Here is a 19,577-nt window from a genome sequence, read left to right on the forward strand (position 1 = left end):
CATTTCATTACTTTTTTCTCTTAATTTCTTTTATCCTACAATTATTTCTATTCTTCCAAATCAATTTGATTTTATCATGATATTCACTTCAACTTAAGGTAAATATCAAACTAATGACGTTTAATTATTCTCTTAGAAATCATTTTTGTCACTTAAACTACTTAATTTTCTAGGTTTTATAGGGTTAGAGATGGTCGATATGTATCATCATGTGTTAGTGGTCCTATCTAAAACTACAAGATTAAAAAAGGTTGATATTGAAAGACATAATTATAAACCAAATATAAAAGGAGAAATTGTAAAGAAAAAAAAAACAACAAACAAACAAAAAGATAAAGCAAGTAATGAAATGAATCTCCATTTTTTAAGCTAGCAAATGATCATGAGTCCCTTAACCTAATGCCGTAATAATGATTGCCTAACGTTAATAGAACAAACACATTCCATCAACCTGTCGTCGTCGTCTCGAAACCCCTCCATTAATGGAGGCCAGCCAAGTTTCTCCATCTATCTTTAATTAAAGTAAAAGGGAGGAAACTAATAATAATAGTTACATAAATTTAATTGATTGAGGTTAAAAATCTTTACTTTTTTTTACAAAACAATAATTCATTAGTACATTCTCTTACATTCTTACATTGTCGTTACGATTAACGACGGTTAAACCTATTTGGAACCTATTTGGAACTTATTGTAGAATAATTTGAGAATAAGTTTCAACATATTGAGTATTTGTAGAAACTTTCATTTTTGTGTTTGATTGAGTAACTTGGTTTGATAAATAATTAGTGGTTCTCTATCCCATCATTATGTAGTGAATTATATGGTTGGAAATTCTTACGAGTAATATTGTTATTTTGTGGAATTTGATATTCCTAGCCTCCCTAAAGTCCTGAGTTTGAGTCCGTTAGGCAGCAAATTTTACGCTTAGTTAAGTGTGTTTGCGTACTTATGTTATGTACTTAACTCGCGGTCCCATTTTTTTATTTCGTGGAGTTTGCATCGATGCTTTACTTGATTGTGTTAAATGAAATAGTTTTTGGCATTGTCTCGACCTTACCCAAAAAAAATATCATGATTTTATGGTCGAATTTGATGGTTATATGTTGGAGCCGCTGTGAACGTCACTTTAAGGCTAGCGACTTTTTTTAGTTTCAAGTTGGATTGTATCGGAGTTCATAGATGATTTGTGATAGTTAATCTGGGTGTAGGTGTTGATTATGAGTAGTACTCTAATAACATGGTCTTGACTCCACATTTCTTCTCATTCTTCGTTTTCGATTTCTTTTTAATTTTTTTTCCGTCAATTTTTCATTCATTCTTGTATATAATGAATTTGGTTTAAAATAAAATAAATGAAATATAATATTAAAATAAGGAGAAAACAAAATATTATAATGTGTTATTTTAATTCGCTTTATTTATTTATAATTTGATCCAATTTATTAATTAAATTGTTCATTTATATATATGTTTGATAGTGTAAAACTAGGTTAATTATTCTCACTAATATCATTGAATTTATAGTTTAATTTTGTAACTTCGCTATAATTGATGAAGCATAAGCTTATAAATTTGTCCAAACTATGTCTTGTCTTGTTCAAAATAGTACAAACATAAACTAACCTTTTATGCGACATAACAATTAAGGAGAGAAAGAAAAAGATGATTACTTTATTATATGTGAGAACAAGTCAAGATTCGCGGCCAAAATGGGGAGATATTTGGATGGATTAATTAATGGATGGAAAGCTAATATATTTTATTTTACTTTTTAATATTGAAGCCTCCTTCCAAAAAATAGTTTAAATTTAAAATTTACTCGGGCTAAAAAACTCCTGCCCATGTAGTTTAATTAGTATGTCATGACTAATACTCTAACTTAACTTAAGACGTTTGAAGTAGAAATAGAATGTATGACCTTTGATTTTTTAAATCATTTCACTCAAATTAAATTAGTGAGTTAAGACAGCTAATAATATTTATCTTACTAAAAACATTATGTGTAAATTTAAATCATCATTCTTTTGATTATGTAATTGTTATGGTGCAATTTAAATCATCCTTCTTTTTTTGATTATGTGATTGTTAAGACAGCTAATAATGTTCCATGCATCACATAATCAGCAGTTCTTGATGTAAATACTATATTTCAATTCTTGCATGTTCTTATAGGAGTTTTATTACTAGTATTCGCCCTGGCTAGTTTCTGATTATGTGTCAAGATCATCATCTTGTCCAAATTGGTCCATGGTACAGGAACTGAGGGGCAAAACAAGCGAAATAAGAATCCGTTCAAATACAATGCAAGCACAAATTACATTCCTAAGGTCACATTCTCCTCCCACCTTCGGATTCAATAGTAGACATGTATGTTAGGTGAACTAGATACATTAGCGTGTTATGAATCTTATTTTTTGTATGAACGTTTTATTTTTGATACCTATGTTTTATAGATAATTGTTATCTAGTAATATTGTTGATTTTGGTATTGCTGATATTTGATATGGTTGATATTTGGTATGAACAGGGAATAGAAAAAATAAATATTTAAAAAAAAAAGACTATCAATAGTTTTACCTATAACGATTGGTTTTACCTTTTTTACCAACAGTTTTACGTATAATTGTCAGTTTTATTTTTTTACCGACAATTTTACCCATAACTGTCGGTTTTACCTTTTTACCGACAGTTTTACCTATAATTGTCGATTTTATCTTTTTACCGACAGTTTTTGGGTTATCACGACGGTTTTTGGAACGTTGTCAGCGAACTTTTACCAAAAATTTACTAGCTGTCGGGATAACCCCTTCCATTTTACCGACACGGGTAATACCGAGAGATGCCGACGGATATTGAAGTCGTCGTATATAACTTAATACCTGACAGTTTTATGGGTTTTAAGGACGGCTAATACCGTGGTAAATCCCCTATTTTTTGTTTTAAATAAACTCTTACTCATAAATTCAATCACACAATTAATTAAGGATTTTTTTTCTAACAGAGTAGGAATCAAATAAAGTGAATGTTATATATATCAAAAGTATATTAATTTGTCTATGTAGTAATTAATTAATAATGTTAGTTGACTTTCATGTTACAACAAGAAAGTATTGAAGATGAATGGGCACTAAGATGACAGTAATTAAATGATGCACTATACTAGTGCTACAATTTTCTCATCAATACTAAAATTGTATTTAACTTAACCCTTTGTTCATAGGATTCTTTGCAAATCAACTTTACTTTTTTATTTTATTTAGAAAGATATATAATATGACTCGTGAGTTCAATTTAGAGCATTTTTTAATGAAATCAAATCTTAGACATTTTGGTATCTTAAGATAACCATATTTACACCGGTTTACAATATCTCTTTCAAAAAAATATATCGCAAAATTGATGATCAGACGTCCTCTCCCCGCTCTCCCATGTAGAGTCTACGGTTAATGAAAGTGGCGCATTTGGATGAGTCGGACCAATCAACTTTAAGACATTTGAAAATTTCGGCTATTCTTCCTTGGTAGATTCCCTTAAGTCTAGGGTGACGAGGTAGAAATTTGCTCCTATTAGGATATAAAAGAATAGATTCAAATCAACAATGTGACTAATTATAGAATATTAGGTTAATACAATCATTTATTTTCTAAACATAATAATCTAAATAAATAAACAATGTAATATAAAAATTAGTTGTGAAAACTTATATGTTGAAGAAGGTAATTCTAGTATATATATCTATCATTAATTAATTTTATATAATCAAATGTTAATAGAAATTTTTAATTTAGTAAAGAAATTATGATTAAGGCACAATATCTAGTTTTGATCCTGCAATAAGTGGTTACCATTAAAGAATTATAATAAAATGTTTTCAAATAAAGCAAATTGATCCGGTAATAAGTGACAACTAAATAATTAATTTTAAATTAGAGTGCTTTGATATAAAGCAAAGATTGATGTGAGATAAATTAGTATATTATTTAATTAATTAAGACTAATATATTATTATAAATGTTTTGATATATCATATCAGTCCAAGTTCCATAATTTTTACGGGAACATTGTTTATAAAGAGTCTCGTTAAAAAAGAAAAGATAAATATACTATTTCATTATTTAAAAAAAAATATAGGAAGATACCAAAAACAAATATTTATTATAATAAGGGGAATTTTCATACAAAAATTAATTTTAAAAAGTATGATAAAATTATAATTATTTACCTAATTAATTAACTCATTATAATAGTTTAAGTTTCAAAAATTGTTCTTTAAAAAAATAAAATTTATTTTTATTTTTATTTAAAACATATTAAATTAAAATAAATGAAAAATTATCTCTAAGTTAAACAACTAAAATCATGATGTTCTATTCTTTATATATACTTTTATTTTAAATAAAAGTATAATTAATTATTACAAAAAGACAAAGAAAAAAAACTGACATAATGATAAACAAATTTTGAATATATGTAGATCAGACATAAATTTGCTTCATTCAAAAGGTATTTAGGTTTATTTTATGTGATTTTTAATTAGACTATTTATTTTATTAAAAAAAACAGATTGGTACACTAACATGTTTAAAACTAATATATATATTAAATTTTAATTAAGATGAACTCTAAAATTCAACGAAGAAATATTATTAAATTTATTAATATATATTATTTTTTAAAAAAATTAAAAATAATATTTCATATAATAAGATATTAAAAATATATATTAATTTATTTATTTTTTGTCCAAACCCAATTTGGAGTTCCAAATAGGAATATAAAGTCAAACAGCCCAATGATATTTATGTTTTTTTTTGTTAGCAACTTACAAATATTTAATAGTTCACATCTTTATCTCCCCACCGCCCAAGCTAGCATTAATTCATTATATTAAACTAGTTTTTTTTTAATTTGCATAAAGTTTACTATCGATTTTATGTCTTCACTTTAATCTACATACTTTTCCATATCAAATGTATAAAAATAATGACTTAAGTATTTTTTTGACTTTGTAGTCCAAACCCTTTGTTCTTATATATGTTTTTTTGTTCATTTTGTTAAAGTGCTCTGGAATTCGATAATTTGCATGTTTTTGTTCTTAAATTTTTGTTTTCATTTTTTATTCCTCTATTATATTTTACGTTATCATTCATTGCATAATGACCAAATATTTTGTATCTTATTTTCTTTATATTATGTTAATAAATAGTAAAATTTTGTAAAAAAATAAATAAATGAATAATGAACTTGTACATAATAATTAATCATAATAAATGATAAAATTTAACTATGTTATCCTATGCCTATAATAGGATGAGAAAGAATATATTGGATTAACTCATTTCTCACCTACCCCACTATATTATGATGTTTTCTAATCTTCTTTTTACAATTAGACAAATACAACATAATGAGGCATCAAAGTTGAGGTCATTAGGATGTCTTAGCCATCGAGGTCATGTCTAGATCCAAGAGGGTCTGGGCGTCGCACTAATGTTGTCTGAAAATGGGTCAAAAGCGTCACACTAAGGTGTACAATTCTCGAGTTTTACCTGCTTCTATTCCTACCTAAGTGGTTTCATTTTATAGAGATGCCTATGTTTAATAGGGAAATTATGCTTTCAAAACAAAAGTCTATAAACAAAAAGTTTTTTGAAAAGCATTAGCCTACAATATTGCTAGTTGGGGGACATTTTTCACTTTCACGGCACCTATCGAAATGTCCAACGTTCATTATCAATACCCGAATAAAGACAATTTACATTAACATCCTCGATATTCAATAAATATTATTTTAAGACGTAAAATTTTTATTTTTATTTTTATTTGGATTACATCATCTCTCATTGTTTTGCATTCAAATGTGTGTAAGATTGGAGTCATGCTTAAATATATTTAAAGGCTATGTAATTGTTGAAACATATGCATCAAATATAAAGAAAAATAGTATTAAATATTTCACATATTGTAAATTAACTTCTGATATATAAATATTTCCATTAAACAAACATTGTTTTGCAAGAAAGAACACCAAAAGTAATTAAATCTATCTCAATAGTAAATAATTATAATAAGTTGAGATTCCATTCCAGATTTTCCACAAAACAAAATTAGTTTGAATTGTAAAAATAATTATAAAAGATAAAATGGTTCGTAATTAGTTAGTGTGATATTATTAGTTTAATAATATGTGTATTATATATTTTATTTATTTATTTTGTTTATAAAGGAGAATTAGGGTAATTTGGTAGGTATATCAAAAATGTTTATTCATATTATATAGTATACCAAAAAAATGCATATGAAAAATCATACTTACACTGTATCGAAATATTTTGTCGATATATCGAAAATTCGATATTGTATCAATATTATATCGTTCATTTAGGAAAAAATCGTGTAAAATAAAATAGTACTAAAGTTATAAGTTAAGACATCATTGTTTTATTGAGAAAGAAGTGAATTTATTGATGTTAGAGAGTAAATAAATATTTTGATAATTAAACCTCAAATATGTTAGAAGTGGAAAATGAATTTACTATAATGTATTAATTTAAAATTAAGACTTAATTACTTATAAATATTATATATATGATTTATAATTAAAATTTTGAAAACTCATCCAGATCATTTTGATTTTTTACCATAATATATCGAATTTTTCAATAAAAATAGATATTTTTGATATTTTAGGTAAGATATATATTATATAACTTAAGTAAAACTTGTTTAATCTAGGTTTTTTTTTCTTTAAGATTTTTATCATTTTTTATTATAAATTATCTTTATCACATTAATAACATTCTAAGTTTTAATCATTAAATCACTCCTTTAATCAATTAAAATATTCTTATTTTATTTACATTAAATTTAAATTTTAAATACAAAATTACTTTCTTTCTTTCTTTTTTATCAAAAACAGATTTTTTTTAAAACCCAAAAATTCAATATCAAACAAAATCTAGAGCATTCTTTTAATAAATAAAAAATTGAAGACTTTTTATGATTGAGATGGCATGCATAAATGTGGAAAGATCATTGTCCCTTGAAGCTCGGAGGCGCCCATCAAGGAAAAACCTACTCTTCGAAATCGTCATACCTTCAAACTTACTTCACTAAAAAGGATCTATCTTTCTTCACCTACCCATTAACAGATTCAGAATTTTGAAATCGTCTATTCGATCTGTGAAATGGGTATTGCAATTCGCGATTCATCTCTTCAAAACAAGCTCACTACACTTTGCAAGAACAATGGATGGTCTTTCGCTGTTCTTTTGTTCTTTGATCATCGAAATCCTTCGTAAGTCTCCAATCCCTCAATTCCCTAGTTGCAATTCCAAAAACTGATATGTATTTTCTTGTTTAGAATCGTTGGTCAAATCGAGCACAAATGGGTATTCTCAGATGATGATGGTTTTATGAATAATGAGAATCTTGAATTTCAACACCATTTTGAGAAAGGAATAAAGGTAAAGGAATCTATACTGTTGTTCTGTTTGTGATTTGAATTGACAGAAATATGATTTCATCTATTTTCATTTCAGACAGTTGCTTTAATTGCTCTAGAAACTATTGGATTGCAGATAGGCTCAATCAAGAAGGTGGGTTTTTGTTCTTTTGGGTGTTTCAATACTCAACAGGATTATAAAGAAGAATTTGTTCTTCAATGTTTGTGCAGATTTATGAAACGAATGAATTTGTTGATCGGGCTAAGAGATTTCTTAAGGAGATAGAAGATGATGACACATTTTCATCTGTAAACAGTTTGATTTGTAATTCAGAACTATTTCATCCTCAATTTACCTCATTTTTCGATCAACAAAACATGTCATCACAAATAAACGAAGAAAAACTCGAAGATTCAATGGGTGTAAAGGAAGAAGAGATCATCAAGAAACGTGGGACTTTGTTAAGAAGTGTCAAGAAAAGGGATAAACAAAAAGGGACTCGACAAAAGCTTCGCGAAAGAATTGCAGAGCTGAGAAAACTCATTCCAAATGGTGGAAAGGTGACTTCATTTTACCTGTTGTAATGCATTGCCTTATTTTCTTTGTTTATTGAAGAGATACTAAAAATGAAACTTGTGTATCAGATGAGCATTGATTCTTTGTTGGTTCAAACTGTTGAACACATGTTATTACTTGAAGGTGTGACAAATCCAAAGAGATAGAGGTAAAATTATCTCGATTTTATGAAATTTTCATTAAAATCTATAGATTTTATATCTTCGGAAGTAAAAAAAATACCAATTCCATCGCCCATTTGAAGATTTAAGTTGGAACTAACTCGTTCTCTATGTCGCTTTTGTCTTATGGTTTTCAATTTTTTTTATTAATCTAGATGAATTATGAATTCGAGAATTCATTTCCTGAGACAGCAGAGACAGTTTTGAATGAGAACAACAAATCGGGCATTCTTTGTTGTCGAATTTTGCTTAACTGGTAAGAATCTTACCCATTGTTGCATTTTCTTTTGGAACAAAATGTTCAATAATATGTTTTAGTAATTTAATTCAATTATACATAGAACAACATTTTAAATTCAAATAATCCAAATAAAAAAGATTGATGATTTGCAGGAGAAGAACAAGCGCCTAACCGCGACTATACCTATCTCCTCCCTTCATCGGCTCGAGGGCTACTTTCTCGATAGAGATTATTACAGTTGCATTTCTGTAAATGTGTAAAGTTCGAGTTAACTGAAAATTTTAAACAAGAAGATATTGCTACTTTTGTTTAATTCTCCAATTAACCTATCTAATCTGTAATTTTAAAATTGAATAAAAGCTCATTTTGCTAGTAAAAAGTTTCAATTCCATATTTTCTTTATAAAATATAATTTATTTTATAACAAACATAAAAAAAAAATTAAGATTATAATTCAAAAAAGAAATGGCTTCGCCCGGGTTCGAACCGAAGACCTTCAGTGTGTTAGACTGACGTGATAACCAACTACACCACGAAACCTTTGTTTTAATTTAAATAAATAAACCATTTTAGACTCATAACTGTACCCTTGACAATTACAAAATTTTAATATAAGCCTCAAACATTTTATTTCTTACTTTTATTTATGTACATTTGAAATCTCACCTTTTGAACATAATTATTTTAAAATATAAATTCTTAACATAAAAATTCAAATTATAAAGTCATTAATCAAAATAAAATACTTAGAGTTTTTATTGTTTGAAAAACTAGAATTTAATACCAAGAAAAGAGTAGCATAATATGGCATCAAATTCTTTATTTTGTTTTTTTTTTATCAAATTTAATAAATCTATCTGTATTTATTAAGTTAATATATTAGGAAAATCTTGTTATATTTTTAAATTATTTTAGCATTTCCTTGTATTATATATATGTGTGTGAAATTTAACAAATACAACTGGAGATTTTTAATTCTAAAAATTGTATTTCTATAGTTTTTAAAATTTTAAATAATGAATATGCTATATATTTAATAGGTATAAATAAACATGTTATATTTTTATGCATATAGTTATGGTCATTACTTCAACTAGCATGAATCCCGTGCATTTGCGCGGATGAGAATATATATAAAATATTATTTATTTATAAATATTTTAGATAAAATTAAATTTCATTTTAAACTTAATATTAACTTATATTTTATCCGTTCGACACCCACTTAACCCCTAAATTGACCATCATCTTGTGACCTCACACTTTCAAATGCTCGTCAAACCAACCATTAATTCCAACCTCACACCCGACCTCCATCTCGTGACCTCAAACTTTAAATGCTCACCAAACCAACCACTAATTCCGACCTCACACTTTCAGATACACAAACCAACCACTAATTCCGACCTCACACTTTCAGATGCTTATCATTTGTTTAAAAGTTGCGCCACCATATATTATAGTCAAGAATACATCGTTGAAAATATAAATTTGCATGTTTTGGGATTCGAAACTTGGTCTTCCACATGAAATGTGAATACTTAAACCGCTAGATTACATATGATTGTTGAAATAATTTTATTATTGTGTGTATGCATATTTATTTTGTATTTAATATTTATTAACAATTAGTTAACCACCACCCGACCTCCATCTCATGATCTCACACTTTTAAATGCTCGTCAAACCAACCAATAATTCCAACTTCACACTCGACAAATCACTCACCACCTGACCTTCATCTTGTGACCTCACACTTTCTTTCAAATGCTTGTCAACCCAACCACTAATTCCGACATCATACTCGACAAACCACCCACCACCCAATAATTCCGACTTCACACTCGACAAACCATCCACCACCCGACCTTCATCTTGTGACCTCACACTTTCAAATGCTCGCCAACCCAACCACTAATTCCGACATCACACTCGACAAACCACCCACCACCCAATAATTCCGCTTCACACTCGACAAACCACCCACCACCCAATAATTCCGCTTCACACTCGACAAATCACCCACCACCCGACCTTCATCTTGTGACCTCACACTTTCAAATGCTCGTCAACCCAACCACTAATTCCGACATCACATTCGAAAAACCACCCACCACCCAATAATTCCGACTTCACACTCGACAAACCACCCACCACCCAATAATTCTGACTTCACACTCGACAAACCATCCACCACCCGACATTCATCTTGTGACCTCACACTTTCAAATGCTCGCCAACCCAACCACTAATTCCGACATCACACTCGACAAACCACCCACCACCAAATAATTCCGACTTCACACTCGACAAACCACCCACCACCCAATAATTCCGACTTCACACTCGACAAACCACCCACCACCCGACTTTCATCTTGTGACCTCACACTTTCAAATGCTCGCCAACCCAACCACTAATTCCGACCTCACACTCGACAAACCACCCACCACCCGACCTCCATTTCGTGACCTCACACTTTCAAATGCTCGCCAACCCAACCACTAATTCCGACATCACACTCGACAAACCACCCACCACCAAATAATTCCGACTTCACACTCGACAAACCACCCACCACCCAATAATTCCGACTTCACACTCGACAAACCACCCACCACCCGACTTTCATCTTGTGACCTCACACTTTCAAATGCTCGCCAACCCAACCACTAATTCCGACCTCACACTCGACAAACCACCCACCACCCGACCTCCATTTCGTGACCTCGCAATTTTAAATGCTCGTCATACCAACCACTAATTCCGATATCATACTCGATAAACCACCGACCACCCAACCTCCATCTCGTGACCTCATACATTTAAATGCTCGTCAAACCAACCACTAATTCCAACATCACACTTTCATATGCCTATAATTTGTTTAAAATTTTGCATGTTCTGGGATTCAAACCCTGATCTTCCGCATGAAATATGAACACTTAAACCGCTAGACCACTTATGATTGTTGAAATAATTTTATTATTTTGTGTATGCATATATATTTTGTATTTAATATTTATTATCAATTAGTTAATTTTTATGTTAACATAAAAATTATTTATATTATTATATGGATTAATGTGGTGCATGTTTACTTTAAACATTATTATATATATATTGTTATTATTAAATATAAAAATAAATATGTTATGTAATATTATATATTTTAATATAAAATTATTGATAAAAAAAAATTATATTATTAATGAGAAAAAAATATAAATATTTATATGGTAAGAGAGAGTAAAAAAATACTTAATAATTAAATTAAGAGAGAGAAATATATATATATTAGGAAAGAAATTATATATATATATATATATATATATATATATATATAATTATTTGGAATATAATTATTTGGAGAGAGAAAATAATTAAGATAAATAATTATTAGGAAAGAGAAATTACCTTATTTGTTAATGATTGTGGAGAGAGCGTGTATTACACCTCAACCATTTTAAATTAAGTGTTATTAGATATATATAGATTTACAGTATTTTTAATAATAATTGAATAATCTTGTAAACATTTTTTTTTCATTTTAAACTGTAAAAGTTATTTATTATATGAATATTATAGAATAATCGCACACATTTGAATCCGCAAAATCACAACTTTTTAATTGTATAATAATGAAACTAGTTAATTATAATTATAATCCTAATCTAATAAATAATATTTTCCCATGTGATTGAAATAGAAATTACACAAATCTAAATACAAGATGCTAGCAAAATTATTTGACTTTCACACACACAAAAAAGTTGCTTTTTAGATTTTATGTGATAAGTAATTTTTTGAGATTGTTTGTTTAAATAATTTTTAATTTTTAATTTAATTCTTTAAGAGATAAAAGTACATTTATAGATTAATAAAAAAATAAAGATATAACTAGAGTTAAAGTAATTTAGATGCAATTTGTTTAATATTTATTGATGAATTGCTAATTGAATTTAGAATTCAAAATCATTTGTCATAATATAAAATATAGAACAAAAAATCCACAATGATAATTATAAGGGCTAGTTTAATATTGGGTTATTTTACTTTTAAAAAAATCATCCAATCAAATCTTATTTTTTAATTTTAATCAATTAAAATAATTTATTTTAATTTATAAAATTTAAATATAAAATATCAATATAATTCAACTTTTTTATATTCAACTTTTTAAAGTTCAAATAATCTACTTTCTTATCTAATGAACTTTTTTTAATTAATAAAAATCTCAATTAACCCCAAATTGTTTAATTAAAAAAAAACTAACTCTTAAAACTTGTTTGATCATGGATTTTAGAATTTTGACACTTTTTAAAAAAAACAATATTTAATAAAAATAAGTAAATTATTAAAAATAATTGTACAATAAATTATTAAAATGTTATTTTATATTTAAAATTTAATAAGTATATTTTATTTTTTTTAATAATGAATTAAGTGATTTAATGTCTAAATTAATAATATAAAAAAAATAATCTAATAAAACCAATATTAAACCAGCTTTATTCAAAAACAAGTAAAAATAAAAGAAAAGAATAATTCCACTCATTTGTTTCTACCTATTATTTTAATTTTTTATGCACATTACTTGACTTATTTTTAAAACTTTAAGTTATTTTTTCAATTTAAATAACTTTTGAAGGTTTAATACTATAATTAAAAAAATAATCATCGATAACAAAAACTCGTAATTTTGATACAATATATTAATAATTAAATTGTTAAATTTAAAATATTAAAATATTTTATATTTAAAATATATATTTTAAACTTTTTTATTAAAAAAAAACTAAATTTCTCAAAATAAGCATTGTTTTTATAAATAATTTCAAACCAAACCAAATTTAGGGATATTAGAATTTGTGTGTACATTTTTTTATTTAAAAACTTACTTATCATATACTTTATTTATTTCCAACTAAAGTTCAATATATTAATTAAAATACTAATTCAACCAATTAAAAACTTAAATGACATCATTTTTTTTACCAAACATAAATATATTTTTTAAAATATTAAATCATAATAATTCAATATTAGTTAATAAAAACCCTACTTGCACAACCACACACAATTCCAATTTAGGGTCAAGACTATTTCCATTTTCAAATTTTTATTTTGATTTTAATTGAATTTATTTGAGAATTTATAGTGAAAATTGTTTTGATTTTATAAAAAAAGTGAGTAAAAATAGAATTAAGAAATGAAGTCAGAGCTTATGAATTAAGCCACCGGCAGTAGGATTTGTAGAAATTTCACGCAAACTCCCATTTTTGATAATCATCCTCTTTCCGTTACCAACCTAATTCAATAATCACCCATTTCTGGTTTTGAATTTCTCTCACAAACCCTAGAAAGCTTTTTCTATCCAATATGACTCTGCTTTCGATTTTCATCTTTCTCTTCAATCAACCCCCTTTTTCATAAGGGTTTTTTTGTTTTGGGTTTCATTCATCTAATTCTCGAATACCCATCAATTTTTTTTATAGATTCAAAGATAGATATGGGTTTCATTTTGACTTTTCATATATGATCGATACAAAATTGAGGCTAAAAGATGGACATTTCGGAGGGACTTGACGAGGAGGGTACGATGATGTTCACTGGTAAACAAGAGAGAATTGTCGGCACCTCAAACAATAAGATGGATTTCGTCGGATATCAATTTTGGTTTCCGTCTTCCATTGATTCGTATTCTGTTGCTTGTGAGGCCTTCTCCGAATGTATCAAGTTTCTCTAACTCCGAAGTCCCGATCTGAGAGTGCTGCCGACTTTTTTTCTTTTCTTTTTTCTTCTTTCTCTGTCTCTGTGTTTGTGTCTGTGTCTGTGTGTGTGTGTGTGGTTGTTCATTCTTCTTCACTCAGGAAGAAGAAGAAATGCTGATTGGTTCTGGGAAATTGATGCATGATCCTGATGAGGGTGAAATAGTTGAGAAATCTCCAAGTGGGAGATTTGTTCGGGTATGATGATGAATCTTTCAATTTTGAATACTAAAAAGTTGAATTTATAAGTAAAAGACTGATCTGTTAGATGTACTTCTTTCAGTATAATGAAATTCTGGGAAGAGGGGCCTTCAAGATTGTGTATGATTTCATATGGGTATCTTCAATTTCTGCTTTATTTATCTATCTGTTCGTGTTTACTAAGTTCATTTGATTGTTATGTTCTAGATATAAGGGTTTTGATGAAGTTGATGGAATAGAAATTGCATGGAACCAAGTGAGTCTTGATGATGCTTTAAGAACTGCTGAACATTTAGAAAGACTTTACTCTGAGGTTCATTTGTTGAAGACACTCAAACATGAAAACATCATCCGTTCTTACTGTTCTTGGGTAGACAATGAAAGCAAAACTATCAACATGATTACTGAATTATTCACATCTGGAAGTTTGAGACAGTGAGTTTTTTTGCTTTTTAACTGTTAAATAAATCCCTTTTTTTTCGTGAATTGTTTGTCTTAGGTTGGTTTCCATTACAATTCTAGATATCGTAGAAAGCATAAGAGTGTTGATATGAAGGCGATCAAGAACTGGGCAACACAGATTCTTCACGGGTTGAGTTATCTCCATGGGCATGATCCTCCTATCATTCATAGAGATTTAAAGTGCGATAATATATTTGTTAATGGGAATAATGGGGAGGTTAAAATTGGAGATCTTGGTTTGGCTACTGTAATGCAGCAGTCTACTGCACGGAGTGTCATCGGTTAGGTTTTTTTTGTTTTGTTTTTTCTTTCTGGTTTGTGTGGGTTATAGGGTTTGTAACAAAATTCTTCATGGCTACAGGTACTCCTGAATTCATGGCTCCTGAACTCTATGAAGAGGAATACAATGAACTCGTTGACGTATACTCATTTGGCATGTGCGTGTTAGAGTTAGTTACGTGTGAATATCCTTATAGTGAATGCAAGAATCCGGCTCAGATATATAAGAAAGTCACTTCTGTAAGTTTCTAAATGTTATTATCATTTATTATACGAGTACAATGAACTGCTCAAACTGAACCAATCTTTCAATTGATGGTTGAAGATTCTGAAAACCGTTGCCTAGATGAATATTTTGTCCCAAACAAAACATCACTGTGGCCTTTATTCTAAACCAATCTTAACTGGTCTTATAACCAACCGAGCTGAACTGGTAGTTTAATCACCAACCGAATGTTGAAGATTTTGGAAAATGGATAGACAATGGTTGGGATGAATTTTTCGATGAATAAGAAGACTCAAACAAACCGATTACAACCCACCACTATATTTCTTAGTGACCTATTTTATTTAGTTTCCTTTCATTATCAAGTAATCCAAGCTTAAACAGTCCAATTAATTCCTCTCATGTGAGACTTTGACTGTCGAAGAATAGCTTTCAACCCTACTCTGTTTCTGAGTGGCCTTTTAATAAAGTCGATTGCTTTGAATAACCTACCAAACCGAACCGATTGTACAACCGTCGGAAAAGCTGATGACTCAACCAAACAGCTTATTACAATCCTACTATATTTCTGAGTGGCCTTTACTTTTTTTCAGGGTATAAAGCCGCTAGCTTTGAATAAAGTGAAAGACCCCAAAGTGAAAGATTTCATCGAGAAATGCCTTGTTCCAGCATCCATGAGATTATCTGTTGAAAAGTTATTGGAAGACCCTTTCCTATCCATTGAATCAAAAAAGGATTCGCCTTTTTCTTCCAATTCATTATCGTCGGAGACAACTTCTTCTATGATGGACATAGACTCAAAAATCAGTAAGCTTTCGATTAGCACTGAAACTGTACTTGCTGATTCTGTTCTAGAACTCGAGAAATATTTGGGAATGAACAAATACGTTATAAAAGGCGAGAAGTACGACGATGACTCCATTTCATTAACCCTACGTATGGCCGACTCATCCGGTTAGTATTGTAAATAGAAATAAACTCTGCCATCTTGTTTTTCCCTCTTTCAGATAATAAAGTTACTTTTTACAGGTCGGATAAAGAACATACATTTTATGTTCAACCTGGATTCAGACACATCTGTTTCTGTTGCGGGCGAGATGGTGGAACATTTAGAATTGTCGAACGAGGTTGTGGATTTCATTGTCGAGTTAATCGATAGCCTGCTCACGAGAATGGTGCCTTGTTGGAAACTGGCTTCTTCTGAGTCTTTCGAAGTTTATACAAACGACGATATATCTTTAAGGAGTTGTTCAGCTGTGATGAGCGAAGTAACCAAGAATTTGGAGCTGAAGGAGGAGCTCGACGCGATAGAGGCTAACTATCACGAGTCGCTACTAGAACTCGCTAGGATGAGAGAAGAGGCGGTTGAGAATGCGAGAAAGAGGTGGATGTTGAGGGAGGGAAAACAACTTATTGCGTGAGGATGAGCAGATTGACGGTAGTTATTGTTTCAAGTTTCTTTTGTGTGTGTTTTTCTTCTTTTAGTGTATAAATGCTACTCTTGATCTGTAATATGGATTATGGAGTAGCTCTTTACAGGGGATGTTATGGTTTTCAATTGATTTATGTGTTTGAAGTTTGAAATTATCATTCTTCAATTGTCAATGTTCTTGACAATATAGTACAGTTTTTTAAGGAATCCCAACTATGGATTTGTTTGATATTTTGAGTGATAATTAGTTGGTTCTTAATTTAAATGATATAAAAAATTATTTGATAATACTTTATGATTTTCATATGAATTTATTTGAAATTATTAATATCAAACTTGTGGGGAATGATATATGTCCATTTCTATCAGTTTTTTAGTGTAGGACCAGGATACAATATTATTGATTGCAAGATACCAAAAATTGTTAAAGTTAGTTGGCTTCTTAGGCATTGTTTGATTTGAATTTAATTTTAATATATGTCATTTTGATATATATTTTTAAATATTTAATAAAAAATAGGCTGTTTAAGATAAATTATTAAAATGTTTTTTTTATAGTTAAAATTTTAATTTTTTACCAATTAAGGTTATTTTGATATTTTAGTTAATTAAATATATTTACGGGTTATAATGATAATAATGTTATCTAGAATTATTTTAAAAAAATAAAATACCATCAAATTAGCTCTTTGGGCAGGTTTGATGTAGGTTTATTTGAGATTCTTTTGAGATTTTATTCCATTTTTATAATTTTTCTCTATCAAATCCCTGTCATTCAAATAATGTAATTATTCACTTAATCAACTAAAATGTATTTATTTTATCTTTAAAAAATACAAAATATTATTATAATAATTTAATAAATTAAAAACTCAAATAACTTTTTTTTTTGTTAAGTTTCTTTTGACAAAATTTTAAAAATTCTTAAAAAAAAAACAATATGAAACAAGCCCAAATTTGTGCATTTGTTCATTTTTATTATTAAAAAAAAATTGGGAAGTTAATAATGGTTAGACTCTTACTTCTATTTTAGCGTTTTTTTTTTGTTGAATAATAGTACTTCATATATATACTAACTATTATAGTTTTTTTACTTTTTTTTTTTGTATTTACTATTATATTGATCTTTTAATATTTTTTTTAGATGTTTAAACGATAAAAAGTTAAGTTGAAATCATTTAAGAATTAAAATTTACTATTTGAATATATTTTTATTCATTATGAACAATACAAATATTTGCAAGATAGTGCAAGTGAAAAAAAAATCATTTTTAAAAGACTAAAGAATTTATGTTTGATTCTAGTTAAAACATTCTAAATTGAAATTGAAAGAGGCTAATATGGTAGATGTTGTATTAACTTGTTTTTTTAGAATAAACTTTGGTTTATAATAAAACAAAAAAATAAAAATAATCTCATTTTAAAATAATTGGAAAATGTGTCATCATATTTTCCAGACATTTATTCTTTAAATTCTAATAAGTTAATTAGTCAAAACATCGGATGCATGTGTTTATATTTCATGATCATATTTTATAGTAAGTTAGTAAAATATAAAATATATTAATATTTAAAATATTATAAAAGAAAATAATATAAAAATATCTTGTCAACTAATTTTTTGAAAAATGTTGATAGGGGTAAGTGAAGCCACGAAGGCAAGAACGGTTGGTGGACCTTATTAATTTGGTAGCGGACAAAATTAACACATTTTGCTATCAAATTTTAATCACTAAAATTAACATTTTTGGCTTAATTTTATTCCAATTTTAATTTGGACCTCATGTTTTTATTTTTAAAATTTTATATTATTTTCTTGTTATTATCATTTGATCGTCTTATAATTATATCATATTCTAGTTTTATTTCAATTAGAGACTTAAATGTTTCGCCCTTAAAACAAATGTTTTACTACTTTTCTTTTATCCTTAAAATCAATCAAAATTTTGATGTGTAAATCAAATTAGGCGATGAATAACAATAATAATAATGTTGCCTAACATAATCATTATAGAGATATTTATGACAATATCTAATACTCCATAATAAATGTAGATGCGTGAAAGTCTCACTCTCAATATTAGTTTAATTTGACTTTAAATATGAAAATTATGATTATATAAACTTGTGCAATAATTTTAGTGAATAAATTATAACGTATAAATAAAATTAAATATTTTTCAATGTTTATTGAATAGGGGTCTATGTAGGGCTTTATCTCACTTCGAAATTTATTTATTATTAAAATTTTATGATATAAATGTGAAATTACTTTCTAATTTTTAAATTTTTTAAATTAAATATATTATTTATTTTTATCTAATTAAAAAAAATAAAACTTATATTTATCTACTCTCATTTTATAATTATTTTTTTATTATTTATTTAAAACTATCAATTTTTTTTTTCAAACTCACCTAAATTCGTACATGGTCGCATTCTCATAGTTAGTTTGGTATTTAAATATTAATAAACTTATATGACCCAATATATAAACTAGAGCGAAATTATATGTGAAAAAAATAAACCATTTTGTTTTTAAACCTAAATAATTTTTCTTTTGCAAACACATTTTAGACAAGAAATTGAGTTCCACAAACTTAAATTTTTGTGTGTAAGTATAATATAATATAATAGTGTTAATCAACAAATTATTGAGTAATTGTAATATTATTGCGTATTGTTATTCAGGTCAATGCATTTTACCAAAAAAAAATATATAATAATTTAGACAAAAGAGTTTAACAAGTTAGCTCAAATGGTTCTAACAAACATCAAAG

General features: G+C 27.8%; 2 protein-coding genes and 1 non-coding gene across 3 annotated transcripts; 2 read left to right on the plus strand and 1 right to left on the minus strand.

Moving 5' to 3' along the window:
- The first annotated feature begins 7,563 nt into the window (after positions 1–7,563).
- On the plus strand, positions 7,564–8,170 carry LOC124943839 (transcription factor bHLH155-like). Its single transcript, XM_047484300.1, has 2 exons — positions 7,564–8,008; positions 8,093–8,170. Exons 1-2 carry the CDS (start codon positions 7,667–7,669, stop codon positions 8,168–8,170), a joined length of 420 nt encoding a protein of 139 aa, XP_047340256.1. The 5' UTR covers positions 7,564–7,666.
- Positions 8,171–8,892: 722 nt separating this feature from the next.
- On the minus strand, positions 8,893–8,966 carry TRNAV-AAC. The gene has a single exon. It is a non-coding gene; the product is annotated as a tRNA-Val (tRNA).
- Positions 8,967–13,669: 4,703 nt separating this feature from the next.
- Positions 13,670–17,028, plus strand: LOC124941710 (probable serine/threonine-protein kinase WNK6). The gene is made up of 7 exons (XM_047482059.1): positions 13,670–14,395; positions 14,481–14,518; positions 14,606–14,833; positions 14,921–15,141; positions 15,222–15,379; positions 15,959–16,319; positions 16,395–17,028. The coding sequence occupies exons 1-7, from the start codon at positions 14,312–14,314 to the stop codon at positions 16,784–16,786; spliced, it is 1,482 nt and encodes a 493-aa protein (XP_047338015.1). The 5' UTR covers positions 13,670–14,311; the 3' UTR covers positions 16,787–17,028.
- Positions 17,029–19,577: the final 2,549 nt, after the last annotated feature.

This window comes from Impatiens glandulifera, chromosome 6 (genome assembly GCF_907164915.1).
Source record: "Impatiens glandulifera chromosome 6, dImpGla2.1, whole genome shotgun sequence".
Classification (NCBI taxonomy): Eukaryota; Viridiplantae; Streptophyta; class Magnoliopsida; order Ericales; family Balsaminaceae; genus Impatiens; species Impatiens glandulifera.